The sequence below is a fragment of the Ceratotherium simum genome, chromosome 2 (assembly GCF_057802395.1).
Source record: "Ceratotherium simum simum isolate JZ-2026a chromosome 2, ASM5780239v1, whole genome shotgun sequence".
NCBI classification, from domain to species: Eukaryota; Metazoa; Chordata; class Mammalia; order Perissodactyla; family Rhinocerotidae; genus Ceratotherium; species Ceratotherium simum.
The window spans coordinates 85,483,820-85,498,486 of record NC_141901.1 but is presented as its reverse complement, the minus strand read 5'-3'; the positions used below and the strand labels follow the sequence as shown (position 1 = coordinate 85,498,486).

General features: G+C 37.5%; 1 protein-coding gene across 2 annotated transcripts in view; it reads right to left on the bottom strand.

The window, feature by feature from the left end:
* The window catches only part of PIGK (phosphatidylinositol glycan anchor biosynthesis class K), a 113,937-nt gene that overhangs the window by 36,085 nt on the left and 63,185 nt on the right, over positions 1-14,667 (bottom strand). For both annotated transcript variants that reach the window (XM_004431515.3, XM_087448776.1), the window contains exon 10: positions 3,639-3,723. In XM_004431515.3, coding sequence (XP_004431572.1) covers positions 3,639-3,723 — 85 coding nt within the window. The remainder of the gene's footprint in view (positions 1-3,638; positions 3,724-14,667) is intronic.

The following is a 14,667-nucleotide window of genomic DNA, read 5'->3' as shown; positions in this document are numbered from 1 at the left end:
CACAGCATGGCTTAACAAGCAGTGCGTTGGTGCGCGCCCGGGATCCGAACCAGCGAACCCAGGACCACCACAGCTGAGCACGCGCACTTAACCGCTTGCGCCACCAGGCCTGCCCTACATGAAACTTTTATTTCTGTTTTTTAACACACATACAAACACATACATCAAGGGTCATTATGTATGTAAAATGTATTTCTTATTGTGAATTATAATAAAGTTTGAAATCCACTCTTCTATTGTGCTCCATTAATTCATCTGTCTAGTCTTTTGTCCGTATCATATTTATCTAATTATAGAGGCTGTGTTCTGATATCTGGTAAGGCAGGTGCAACTCTCTTTTTACATAAATTGTTTGGCTATTATTGGATATTTGTTCTTTCACATGAACTATGTGGTCATTTTTTTCCTAACACTAAAAAAAAACAAAACTTAGAGCCAGCCCGGTGGCGTAGCACTTAAGTTCACATGCTACGCTTTGGAGGCCCAGGGTTCGCAGGTTCAGATCCCTGGCACAGACGTACGCACACCTCATCAAGCCATGCTGTGACTTGATCCCATATACACAAGAGAGGAAGATGGGCACAGATGTTAGCTCAGGGCTAATCTTCCTCAGCTACAAGAGGAAGATTGGCAACAGATTAGCTCAGGGCCAATCTTCCCCACCAAAAAAAACCCCAAAAAACAAACTTGCTTCCATTCTAATGAGAACCGCTAATTTGGGAGAAATTATACTTTTATGATATTAAATTCTTCACCACATCAAGTATTTGGTATGTCTTTCTGTTTGTGAAACATGGTATATTTCCAAGATTCTTGTTATACAGGACCTAGAGTTTACTTGTTAAATTTACTCCTAAGTTTTTTATAGTTCTTTTGACTGCTGTAAAAGAAAATTTTTCCCATTTCCATTCTGTGCACTTATTGCAAATATAGAGAAGCTATCACTTTTATTTATTTATATCTGGCTATCTCACCAGATTCTTTTATTAATTCTATTGTTTATAACTTGAGTCTCTTGGGTTTCCTAGATGTATTTGCTAGCACTTCTAAAAAATACCAAATAATTTGGCAGTATAAAATGGCAATATTGAGAATCTTGCCTAGCCGCTGACTGTAAAATGCAGTTTAAATAACATACACAAGAAATTAATTGCTCAAATGACTGAGACCCATTCCCCTCTCTTCTATTTCTCAAGATGTTCCTCATGCTAATAGCTCCTGTCCCTGCTCCTCCTCTCCTGCAGCTTCTAAACTGTGCTACTGGTGAGAGACTCTGGCTTCTGATGTCTGGGTAATAGAGAAAAGAGGTGCTCCTGGCTCTCAATGTACCATTAAAAATACATACCCATCCATTCAGATAAATGCATACATAGCACAAGGCAGATGCTGAAAGGAATATCAAGAAACCAAGAATGTCCAGAAAGACAATCAAATAGGAGATACAAGATGTGAAAAAATAACATTATTTCAAATACAAATGATATATGCTCCAAAATGGGCACAGATAAAACATGATTCAAGATTAGAGGAAAAATAGTTACTTACAGTATAAAACAGTTACAGGTAGAGGTTAGATATGTACTATACTAAATCTATAATTTAGATATATTACAGATTAAAAAGCTTTTGTGGGATTGGCTGAACCTAATTATCACATGTATTACTATTCTCTTAGGGGAAAAAAATAAGTGGACTTCTAGCAACAAAACTCATATGTTTCTTAAAGACCACTGGACAGACAATGGTAACAGTCCCAACGCTGCAGTACTGTCAGGAAAGGGAAATAAGAGGAACAGAGTCTGGTTCAATAACGACCCTTCCTGATTAACCCCTGAGAACAGAGTAACTCTATTCAATAAACATAAAAGAAATTCCTATCATGCAAATTTCTTAAAAATCAAAATTTTCTAAACTCAGATACTACAGATTTTAATTATAATGTTTATGATTTGGTGTTAAAATTAATACAGCTTCTTATACTGCCAAAAATATCACAATAAAAATTCTCACCAGGGTCAAAAATGTGCATCTTTGAATTCATGTGGCATATAACAGGAAAATGCAGCTGTTACATAAACCACAGCTCATTGGTTCACTCCTGCTATAAAAACATGACTGACACTTCATCTGATCAACCACCTGAAAGGTTAATTCTCGCTTCCTGTTTCAGATTTTATTCTAGGTGAACTGTTCTGGGCAGCTTCTATTTACCTATTCTGAACAAACCACAGACTGTTTCATTGCTCACTCGTACTGTTAAGAACACACTGACTTGCTGCCGGCTCTGCTGTTTAATTCATTTATGCTGAGAGTCAGGCATGAAGACAGAATTTAAATGTGACATTTGCAGGCTGTTAGGTCATTTAAGCTCTGACAGTGCTAGGGAATTCCTGACATATAAACTGGACCTGCACCAAGCACAGATAGGCTTCTCAAAGGAGCAAATTTCTGACCATGTTTTGTAATTTGTTGCAGAATTTTAATATTAAATTTTAATGTCAATGAAAAGACCTATATAGCCAATATTTTAAAGTAAAAGCCTGTTTCTTTCAGTAGGCGTTTTCAAACCAGTACTTCCTCTAATCAACCCCTATCAGCTAAATAAAAATTCTTTTTTGTGTGTGTGTGAGGAAGATCAGCCCTGAGCTAACATCCGATGCCAATCCTCCTCTTTTTGCTGAGGAAGATTGGCCCTGGGCTAACATCTGTGCCCATCTTCCTCTACTTTATATGGGACGCCGCCCCAGCATGGCTTGACAAGCGTGTGTGGGTGCGCGCCCAGGATCCAAAACTGCGAACCCTGAGCCACCAAAGCAGAGCGCACGCACTTAACTGCTGCGCCACTGGGCCGGCCCCAAAAATTCTTTTGATTGACAAAGACATATGGAAAGACTCATAATAATAAACATTCATTAAAATTCCAAGAAATTCTGACATTTACGGGCTTTTAATACTTCCTATAATCTACAGATTCTAAAAAATCTGTTAGATCTAAAGACCATAACTCTTGTCAACAGACCATTTAAAATTCTTAGATTCTGGCCCAGCAGGGCACACTTTTATATGCTGTCAAAATTACAGTACAAAATCTAAGTTTAAGTACTTACCACACTGCCTTCTCTAAGACTATAGTTATGTAGAAGGGATGATAGAGTCATTATAATTGGAAATGAAAAAATTGCCCACATGACATTTAGAATTGTACTTTACAAGAGCTGATAATGGGGTGGAGTGGAAGAAGTAGGGAAAGATTGTTTTCTCATTTTACCTACTCAAAAAAATTACACCAAATGATCTTTTTTCAGCTTTTTCCTTGTCACTAACAAGTACTAAATACAATGGTTCAAATGAAAGTTTTTTGAAATTAAGTCTTATTGTTAAGTAATGCACAAAAGATAATTCTGATTTTACCCTGTATTTTATATAAGTAAGAATTCTACTATTACACAGCAAGTAGCCTTTTAATATTGTGCTTTGAATGAGACTTCCAGCCATAATAGGTGGAGTCTAAATAGGAATAGACGGCCTGGAATGCCTTTCAGCTATAGCACATTGATTGTGAAAAACCTAACAAAAGCACTTACTTTTCAGAGATTAAAAATCTTGTTTCTTTCAAAAGAATAAAATGGAAAGCAAACCTGGTGTATTATCTGAGCTACAGGAAGTTGCTCGGCATATTTCAGAGGTTCCATTAGTTCTTCATCCATCTGGTCTTCCTTATGGCTAGAAAAAAGAAATTAAAAAACACAAAGCTAAGGTAAATACTATTTTAAATACGGCAAATATTTAAATATGCTAAATATGAAATATATTAAAAAATATATATTTAATGTTTTTCAAATAATCAGTATTTATCAATAATCTATGAAAAACCACCTAATAATTTTTAAATGACATAACTATAAATGCATTCACATTGCATTTAATTACTATGTAATAAGATTAGCTGACATCAGCTAATATTCTCAGATCCTGTCTTTCATTCTGAGACTTAAAAATGTTTAGGAACTACCTGTTCATAGGGTGTGCTTTGTAATCACAGCATTTAAAAGTCTTCAAAACCTGGCTCCAACCACATTCAAGCCTCATCTCCAGCAACTCCTTCTCTATATACCGGGCTATTGTCTCAGCGGTATCCAACTACCGGCCACCCGCCACTGGGCCTTGCAGCCCTATGACTCTTTTCATTCTGTTTCCTGTTCGGACCAACCACCAATTCCTTCTTTGTTTACTCTTCTTTCAAATATAATAATTTATTTAGATCCATCTAGGTACATTTTTTTACCGCCTTGAAGACAAAAAACATGTCTTATTCTTCTTTGTATATCCAATGTTTACCAAAAAATAAAGACTCAATAAATGTTTGCTGAATGAATATATGAATAAAATGAAGACAACAATAACTCTCAGAGAAGTTATTTTATATGAAAAATATTTTCTTTACTACCTGCATTTACAATGAGATACAGAGTTGACATAATACATACCTAATACAGTATAAAACAGTAAAGTGCAAAGTAGGAATAAAAAATAAACCTCCCCAAATGAAGAGAATTAGAAAAAATGTTTTTAAAATATTATTGACCCTTTTCGAAACAGCAAACATTAGATTTCAAAACAATAAGACCTAAACATATTTAAATTTTCTTTTACCTTTTTTCTGTAAATTACACATCAACTTATCAATTTAAAAATTAAATTTTAAAAATTGAAACCTTGAATTATCTTGAAAAATAATCAAACAAGACTGGTCTAAGCCTCTAGGGCTGTAGTTAAGGAAACCGATAATGAGAAATCTGGAATCTCTCTCAAGAAAAAGGCAGATATACAAATAAGGACCAAATTTTGCACATGATTTAAGAGCTTAAAGAACCTCTTAGCTAGGTAAAAGTTTGGGTATACTTTGTAGAATTAGCATATAAATAATCAATTTGGGGGAACTTTAAAGACTTTCACTAACGATGAAAAAAAATTATGTCAAAACATTGTTTTATAGGGGCAGAAAGCAGAATAGTGGTTGCCAGGAGCAAAAGAGGGGAGAATGAGGTTTTATTGTTTAATGAGTAGAGTTTCAGTCCTGAAAGACAAACAAAGTTCTGGATGTGGTGGTGGTGATGGTTACATTATAACATTATGTGCTTAATGCCACTGAACTGTATACTTAAAAATGGTTAGAATGGTAAATTTTATATTAGGTATATGTAATGGGATGAATTGTGTCCCCAAAACTCGTATGTTGAAGCCCTGACCTCGAGCACCTCAGAATGTGACTGTATTTGTAGATGGGGTCTTTAAAGAGGTAATTAAGGTTAAATGAGGTCATTAGGGTAGGCCCTAATCCAATATGATACTGTCCTAAGAAGAGCAGATTAGGACATAGAGACAGAGGACACAGAGACAGACTAAAGTCCATGTGAAGACACTGGGGACACACACACACACACACACACGACGTGGCCATCTCTAAGTTAAGGAGAGAGGCCTTAGAAGAAACCAATTCTGCTGACACCTTGGTCTTGGACTCCTAGCCTCCAGAATTGTGAGGAAATAAATTTCTGTTGTTTAAGCCACCCAATCTGTGGTACTTCACTATGGCAGTCCTCGAAAATTAATATGGTATATTTACCACAATTAAACATAAAATACAATAAACACTCATTGACCAAAAAAAACCCTACATTATTTTAAAACATTTCACAATGTACATTTAAAAAGTCTATCTACATTTTTAGGTATATAAAACACGTACCAAGAAACAAAAGGAAAATAGATATATTGAATATCATCAAAATTTAAAACTTTTGTGCTTCAAAGGAAACTATCAAGAAAGTGAAAAAAGAACCCACAGAATGGGAGAAAATTTTCGCAAATCATATATCTGAAAAAGGATTTGTATCAAGAATATATAAATAACTATTACGACTCAATAAAAGATAAATAATTCAATTAAAAAATTTTCCTCCCTCATCAAGTGAAACTGACATATTTGTGCACTTATGTGTTTCTTTTTCACTGTGTGTCTGTGGTGGGGACGAACACAATGACTACTACTCAGTACAGTTTGGTGCTACCGCCGTGATTCCTGTGATGGCACCAGCAGTCGCAATAAATATCTGCTGAAAAAAATAAATGAAGATTAAATCACTGAAGTAATTCTAAGAATATACAGAAATACAAAAAAGCCACTCTTCGTTGTTTATTCCAAAAATCTAAAGTAACAATGTATAAGATGGAATACATTTTACTTACAAAATGTCTCTCAGTCAATATAAAAGGTATAAAAATATTGGAAATCTAGCAATTTGTTTTGGGTGACTTTTTTTAAATGCCAAGTAGTTGCTATGCAAAGTTCCAAACAAGTTTCTATATTTTATTTGTTTTTTACTTTTTCTGAACCGTTTGAAAGTTGCAGAATGACGATTCATACTTCAACACTTCAGTATGCATCAACAAAGGATAGGTTTGAAAATTTTCTTAATAACCGCAGGACATTTTTAATCGTGGGTATCACTATGGACTTAGGAGTTTTTTACTTATTCAGTGTTTTACAATAAATTAAAATTATTACTCATTTGGAATTTCTTAAAAACGTTTGTCCATCATTTTCTTTTTTTTTTTTTTTTTTTTTTTTAATTTTTTGTTTATTGCAGTAACATTGGTTTATAACATTGTAAAAATTTCAGGTGTACATCATTGTACTTCTATTTCTGCATAGATTACATCATGTTCACCACCAAAATACTAATTACAACCCATCACCACACACATGTACCCAATTATCCCTTTCACCCTCCTCCCTCCCCCCTTCCCCTCTGGTAACCACCAATCCAATCTCTGTCCCTATGTGTTTCTTTATTGTTGTTATTATCTACTACTTAATGAAGGAAATCATACGGTATTTGACCTTCTCCCTCTGACTTATTTCACTTTGCATCATGCCCTCAATGTCCATCCATGTTGTCACAAATGGCTGGATTTCATCGTTTCTTATGGCTGAGTAGTATTCCATTGTGTATATATACCACAGCTTTTTTATCCATTCGTCCCTTGATGGGCACTTAGGTTGCTTCCAAGTCTTGGCTATTGTGAATAACGCTGCAATGAACACAGGGGTGCATGTACCTTTGCAAATTGGTGTTTTCAAGTTCTTTGGATAAATACCCAACAGTGGAATAGCTGGATCATATGGTAGTTCTATCGTTGATTTTTTGAGGAATCTCCATACTGTTTTCCATAGTGGCTGCACCAGTTTGCACTCCCACCAGCAGTGTATGAGAGTTCCCTTCTCTCCACAACCTCTCCAACACATGTTGTTTCCTGTCTTGTTAATTATAGCCATTCTGACGGGCGTGAGGTGATATCTCATTGTAGTTTTGATTTGCATTTCCTGATAGTTAGTGATTTTGAACTTGTTTTCATGTGTCTGTTGGCCATGTCTATATCTTCTTTGGAGAAATGTCTGTTCAGGTCTTTTGCCCATTTTTTAATTGGGTTGGTAGTTTTTGTTGTTGAGATGCATGAGTTCTTTATATATTTTGGAGATTAAGCCCTTATCAGATGTATGGTTTGCAAATATCTTCTCCCAATTGTTAGGTTGTCTTTTCGTTTTGTTGATGGTTTCCTTTGCTGTGCAGAAGCTTTTTAGTTTGATGTAGTCCCATTTGTTTATTTTTTCTATTGTTTCTCTTGCCCGGTCAGATGTGGTGTTTGAAAAGATGTTGCTAAGACTGATGTCGAAGAGCGTACTGCCTATGTTTTCTTCTAGAACTTTCACAGCTTCAGGTCTTACATTCAAGTCTTTAATCCATTTGGAGTTAATTTTTGTGTATGGTGTAAGGTAAGAGTCTACTTTCATTTTTGCATATGGCTATCCAGTTTTCCCAACACCATTTGTTGAAGAGACTTTCTTTTCCCCATTGTATGTTCTTGGCTCCTTTGTCAAAGATTAGCTGTCCATAGATGTGTGGGTTTATTTCTGGGCTTTCGATTCTATTCCATTGATCTGCGTGTCTGTTTTTGTGCCAGTACCATGCTGTTTTGGTTACTATAGCTTTGTAGTATATTTTGAAATCAGGGAGTGTGATACCTCCAGCTTTGTTCTTTTTTCTCAGGATTCCTTTAGCTATTCGGGTCTTTTGTTGTTCCATATAAATTTTAGGATTCTTTGTTCTATTTCTGTGAAAAATGTTGTTGGAACTTTGATAGGGATTGCATTGAATCTATAGATGGCTTTAGGAAGTATGGACATCTTAACTATGTTAATTCTTCCAATCCAAGAGCACGGAATATCTTTCCATTTCTTTGTGTCTTCTTCAATTTCTTTCAGAAATGTTTTATAGTTTTCGTGTACAGATCTTTCACCTCTTTGGTTAAGTTTATTCCTAGGTATTTTATTCTCTTTGTTGCAATTGTAAATGGGATGGTATTCTTAATTTCTCTTTCTGCTACTTCGTTGTTAGTGTACAGAAATGCAACTGATTTTTGTATGTTGATTTTGTATCCTGCAACTTTACCATATTCGTTTATTACTTCTAAAAGTTTTCTGGTGGATTCTTTAGGGTTTTCTATATATAAAATCATGTCATCTGCAAATAGTGACAGTTTCACTTCTTCCTTTCCAATTTGGATCCCTTTTATTTCTTTCTCTTGCCTGATTGCTCTGGCTAGGACTTCCAATACTATGTTAAATAGGAGTGGTGACAGTGGGCATCCTTGTCTGGTTCCTGTTCTTAGAGGGATAGCTTTCAGTTTTTCACCATTGAGGATGATATTAGCTGTGGGTTTCTCATATATGGTCTTTATTATGTTGAGGTACTTTCCTTCTATACCCATTTTATTCAGAGTTTTTATCATAAATGGATGCTGGATCTTGTCAAATGCTTTCTCTGCATCTATTGAGATGATCATGTGATTTTTGTTCTTCATTTTATTAATGTGGTGTATTACGTTGATTGATTTGCGAATGTTAAACCATCCCTGCATACCTGGAATAAATCCCACTTGATCATGGTGTATAATCTTTTAACGTATTGTTGTATGCGATTTGCTAGTATTTTGTTGAGGATTTTCAGATCGATGTTCATCAGTGATATTGGCCTGTAATTTTCTTTTTTGTGTTGTCCTTGTCTGGTTTTGGTATCAGGGTAATGTCAGCTTCAGAGAATGAGTTAGGAGCTTCCCCCTCCTCAATTTTTGGAAGAGTTTGAGAAGGATAGGTATTAAGACTTCTTTGAATGTTTGGTAGAATTCACCAGGGAAGCCGTCTGGTCCTGGACTTTTATTTTTGGGGAGGTTTTTGATTACTGTTTCGATCTCCTTACTGGTGATTGGTCTATTCAAATTCTCTACTTCTTCTTGATCCAGTTTTGGAAGGTTGTATGATTCTAAGAATTTATCCATTTCTTCCAGATTGTCAAATTGGTTGGCATATAGTTTTTCATAGTATTCTCTTATAATCTTTTGTATTTCTGAGGTGTCTGTTGTAACCTCTCCTCTTTCATTTCTGATTTTACTTATTTGTGCCTTCTCTCTTTTTTCTTGGTGAGTCTAGCTAAAGGTTTGTCTATTTTGTTGATCTTTTCAAAGAACCAGCTCTTGGTTTTATTAATTTTTCTATTGTTTTTGGTCTCTATTTCATTTATTTCTGCTCTGATTTTTATTATTTCCCTTCTTCTACTGATTTTGAGCTTTGTTTGTTCTTCTTTTTCCAGTTCCTTTAGGTGCATTGTTAGATTGTTTATTTGAGATTTTTCTTGTTTGTTGAGATAGGCCTGTATTGCTATAAACTTCCCTCTTAGAACCGCTTTTGCTGTATCCCATAAATTCTGGCATGTCGTATTTTCATTTTCATTTGTCTCCAGGTATTTTTTGATTTCTTCTTTGATTTCTTCATTAACCCAGTCGTTGTTCAGTAGCATTTTGTTTAATCTCCATGTATTTGTGGCTTTTCTGATTTTCTTCCTATAGTTGATTTCTAGTTTCATACCTTTGTGGTCAGAAAAGATGCTTGGTATTATTTCAATCTTCTTAAATTTATGGAGACTTGTTTTGTGGCCTAATATGTGATCAATCCTGGAGAACGTTCCATGTGCATTTGAAAAGAACGTGTATTCTTCGGTTTTTGGATGGAATGCTCTGTATATATCTACTAGGTCCATCTGTTCTAGTGTGTCGTTTAAGGCCAATGTTTCCTTATTGATCTTCTGTTTGGATGATCTATCCGTTGGTGTAAGTGGAGTGTTAAAGTCCCCTACTATTATTGTGTTACTGTCTATTTCTGTTTTTATGTCTGTTAATAATTGCTTTATATATTTAGGTGCACCTACATTGGGTGCACCTACATTGGGTGCGTAGATATTTACAAGTGTTATATCCTCTTGTTGGATTGTTCCCTTGATCATTATGTAATGCCCTTCTTTGTCTCGTTTTACAGTTTTTGTTTTAAAGTCTATTTTGTCTGATATGAGTACTGCTACCCCAGCTTTCTTTTCATTGCCATTTGCGTGGAGTATCTTTTTCCATCCCTTCACTTTCAGTTTGTGAGTGTCTTTAGGTCTGAAGTGTGTCTCTTGTATGCAGCATATATATGGGTCTTGTTTTTTTATCCAGTCAGCCACCCTATGACTTTTAATTGGAGCATTTAGTCCATTGACGTTTAAAGTAGCTATTGATAAGTATGTACTTACTGCCATTTTTTAACTTTTTTTTTTTTTTCTCAGTGTTTTAGTAGTCCTTCTCTGTTCCTTACTTCTTCTATACAGAATTGATGGTCACTTTAGTTTGACCTCTGTCTGAAAGCTGTACTCTTTAACTACCCTCCTCCCTCCTTTTATGTTTTTGATATCATATCCAACCTCTTTTTTGTGCATTTGTATCCATTACGTTCTAATCGTGGAAATAGATAGTTTTTCCTATTTGTGGTCTTCTCTTTTCCCCTTAAATCAGTCCCTTTAACATTTCTTGTAACACTGGTTTCTTGGTGACAAACTCCTTTAATTTTTGCTTATCTGGGAAAATTTTGATCTCTCCTTCCATTTTGAACAATAACCTTGCTGGGTAGAGTATTCTTGGCTGTAAGTTTTTCCTTTTAGCACTTTAAATATATCGTGCCATTCTCTTCTAGCCTGTAAGGTTTCTGCTGAGAAGTCAGCTGATAGCCTTATGGGGTTTCCTTTGTATGTAACTTGACATTCTCTTGCGGCTTTTAGGATTCTCTCTTTATCTTTAATTCTGGACATTTTGATTATGATGTGTCTTGGTGTGGGCCTCTTTGGGTTTATCTTGTTTGGGGCTCTCTGTGCCTCCTGTACCTGGATGTCTGTTTCCTTCCTTAGGTTAGGGAAGTTTTCATCTATTATTTCTTGAAATAGATTCTCTGCCCCCTTGTCTCGCTCTTCTCCTTCCGGGACACCTATAACACGGATGTTAGTGCGCTTGATGTTGTCCCAGAGGTCCCTTAGACTGTCCTCACTCTTTTTAATTCTTTTCTCTTTTACCTGTTCACCTTGGGTAATTTCTTCTAGTCTTTCTTCCAGCTCACAGATCCGTTCTTCTGTATCCTCTACTCTGCTTTTGAGTCCCTCTAATGAGTTTTTCATTTCCAGTATTGTATTCTTCATTTCTGATTGGTTCTTTTTATATCTTCCATTTCTTTGTTGACATTCTCACTGAGTCCATCTATTCTTCTCCCCAGATCAGTGAGCATCCTTAACACTCTTAGTTTGAACTCTCTGTCAGGTAGGTTGCTCATTTCTGTTTCACTAAGTTCCTTTTCTGGGGTTTTGTCCTGTTCCCTTACTTGGAATGTATTCTTTTGCCTCTTCATTTTGCCTCTTTCCCTGTGCTTGTGTCTCGTATTAGGTAGGTCAGCCTACGTCTCCTGCTCTTGGATAGGTGACCTTATGTAAGTGATGGCTTAGGAGGCTTCCAGTGTGCTTCCCTCAGTTCTCAATGTTCCAGGGGTGACCCCTATGTGGGCTACGTGTATCCTTCTGCTGTGGCCTGTTTGCTCTCCCTGTAGGCGCCCAGGAGGCTGAGTTATGCTCCTGGCCAGCTGTTGTAATGCTCAGCTGCTTGTAGTTGTTGTGGGCCCTTCAGTCTCTTTATCAGCTGTGGGGAGCCCCAGCACAGTTGGCTGCAAGTTCTAATACCACATTTGTGTTGCAGTATTTCTTTTAAGTGAGTAGGCCCCCACCGTGGCAGGTTGTTAGGCTCAGGGCCTTACAATTGCTGTAAGCCTCTAGCCTATTAGGTCTCTTGTCAGCTCTCTGAGGATTGCAGCTGGGTGGGGCTGGCCTCAGGCACAGGAGCACCCAATTGTTTCAGGTTTTGGAAGGTGGAGCAAACCTCCTATGTGGGTCTTTGAGAAGTACAAGTCTTCTGTGGCTGAGAAGCCCTGCCGCCCACAGGTCCACACACACAGTCAACACAGTCCTGCCCCGTGTGAGCGCCCCGACCTCCCCAAGTGGACCCAGTCTCTCCACGGCGGGAGCCCCACACACTCTGCCACCGCCCCACACTCTCCACCCGCTCCTTGTGCACACCCTGCCCTGCTCAAGTCAGCTCAGTTGCCAGGCTGCAGAGAATCCAGTCACCAATCTATGCAGGCCCACACGTTGCCTGAGGGCTTGTTGTTGGGTGGGGCTAGTCTCTAGGGTGGGCTGCCTGCCCTGGCTGAGCTGGATTAAATCGGTGGTCTAGCGGGTGGAGCAGACCCTGGGCTAGCAGGTCTCAGGGAGAACTCCAATGGCGTCTGTGTCAGCACGCTCACACCAGGCCACAACAATGGCCGCCGCCAATGTCCCAGTCCCTGGAGAGGTCTCACCCCTCACCGAGATGCACTCAGGGCCTATTAGGTGAGTCTCTTGTCACCAAGCACTGTGCACCTTTCTTTCTGGTGATTTTAGGATGCTTTCTGGAACGGGTGAGTTTGTGCGGGCCCTTTAAGAGCCAGTTTTAGTTTCTTTGTGAACCTGGTTTTCTGGGGTGCTACCCAATGCTTTAGTAGCAGGCAAAGTCAGAGATTATGCTGCTGGTCTCAATTGTGCTGGGTCCACAAAATGCCCACAGCGGGGCGCTCCCGGCTCAGGGCCCCGCGCCTCCAGGGAGGCTGCGTACCTGTGAGCTGCTCCCGGCGGCCGTGAAGCTGGCGGCTTGTGAAGGCGGCGTTTTTCCTCTCCAGAAGGGAGTCTCTGCCTCTTCCACCTCAGTTAGGATTGTCCGTTGTTGCAGGAGTTCCTCTTATCCAGTTTTCAGTTCTGTCTCAGGGGTAATTTTTCCACGAGTAGTTGTAAATTGGCTGTGTCCACGGGAGGAGGTGAGTTCCGAGTCTGCCTACGCCGCCATCTTGACTCCCCTCTCCATCATTTTCTTGCTTTATATGTTGCTGTGTGATGTCAAGCTGGTTTTATTTCCATTTTAATTATTTTCATTTTTAATTTATGTTAAATTTTTTAATTATTATTTTTTGGCTTGCAGGCTCAAGTGGTCTTTTTTTCCTTTTATTTTAAGGTTTAATACCAGGATATAGGATATAGCTAAGAGTCAGTTGTTCTAGATCAATTCTCCCAGGAACAAAGGAGTCCTTTTAATATGGAAATTCAGATCTCCTTGTATTTCAGAAAAGTTTTTTTTAATCATAATTTTAAATATTTCTGTTCATTTTCCATTTGTTTTTCTAGTTCAAGTTCTTGAAAAATATATTGGATTTTCTCTATCACTTTCTCTCTGATCCTTTTATCTCTCTTATTTCAGTTTCATTTTCTTGACTCTTTCATTTCTATTCTTTATGTCTCTTATGGAACTTTTGGCAGTATCTATCTTCCTTGGTACCATGTAATTAAGTTTTCATTTCTGAAATAATTTTTGTCTTTTTCCATCACTTTCTTTCCAGAGTTCAGTCAGCTCCTGTTTCATACATCTTCCTTTTGTTTGTCCACTGCAATTGTGAGTTTTGGAGTGTCTGATTTATGGTGTCCTTTCATAATGCAATTGCTTGTTTAATATAGGTTATTTATGTTTGAGTGTTGTGTTTCAGTTTTCCTGTTTTGTGATTTTTCTTTCTTTTTATTTTTCCTTTTACTCTCTCTCCCACCTCTCTTTCTCTCTCTCTCTCTCTCTGTGAGTTGAAAAGAGTCGATTTTAATTTTCTGTTTTCTTATAGCAACTTTGTACAGATGCTGGCTTTTTTTCCTGTTGAAGATTACTTGTACTGGTTTGTTTCAGGATCAGCAACAGCAAGTTATCTTGTGATGGGGGAAGAAGGGAGATAAGTTGGCTTATTGGGTTTTCAGTTCAAGAGCACCCTCCTCTGTGGCTAGACTGAAGTGTAGTTTCTTCAATAAATGGTACTTTTTGTGGTGGTGGTGGAAACAGTTTTTTTTTTTTTCATTTATCTTATTTCCTTTAGACCTTTATCTTTAGCTGCTCCTTTCTTTCTCTTCACCACCAAGCCTCCAAGGGACACTCCCTCCTTCCTTGCAAGGTATCTTCCATTCTCTCAGAATTAGTACTTTCCCAAGATTGTCACCTAAGACCATCCACACTTTCTAAGCCCCATCTCTCAAGTCCTCAGTAGCCAGGGCTCTGATCAGGTAGTCATGCTTATAGTATAATTCAGAAACTGAGAAAACTACAATGTTAATTTCAATTTATATGTGGCTGTCATCC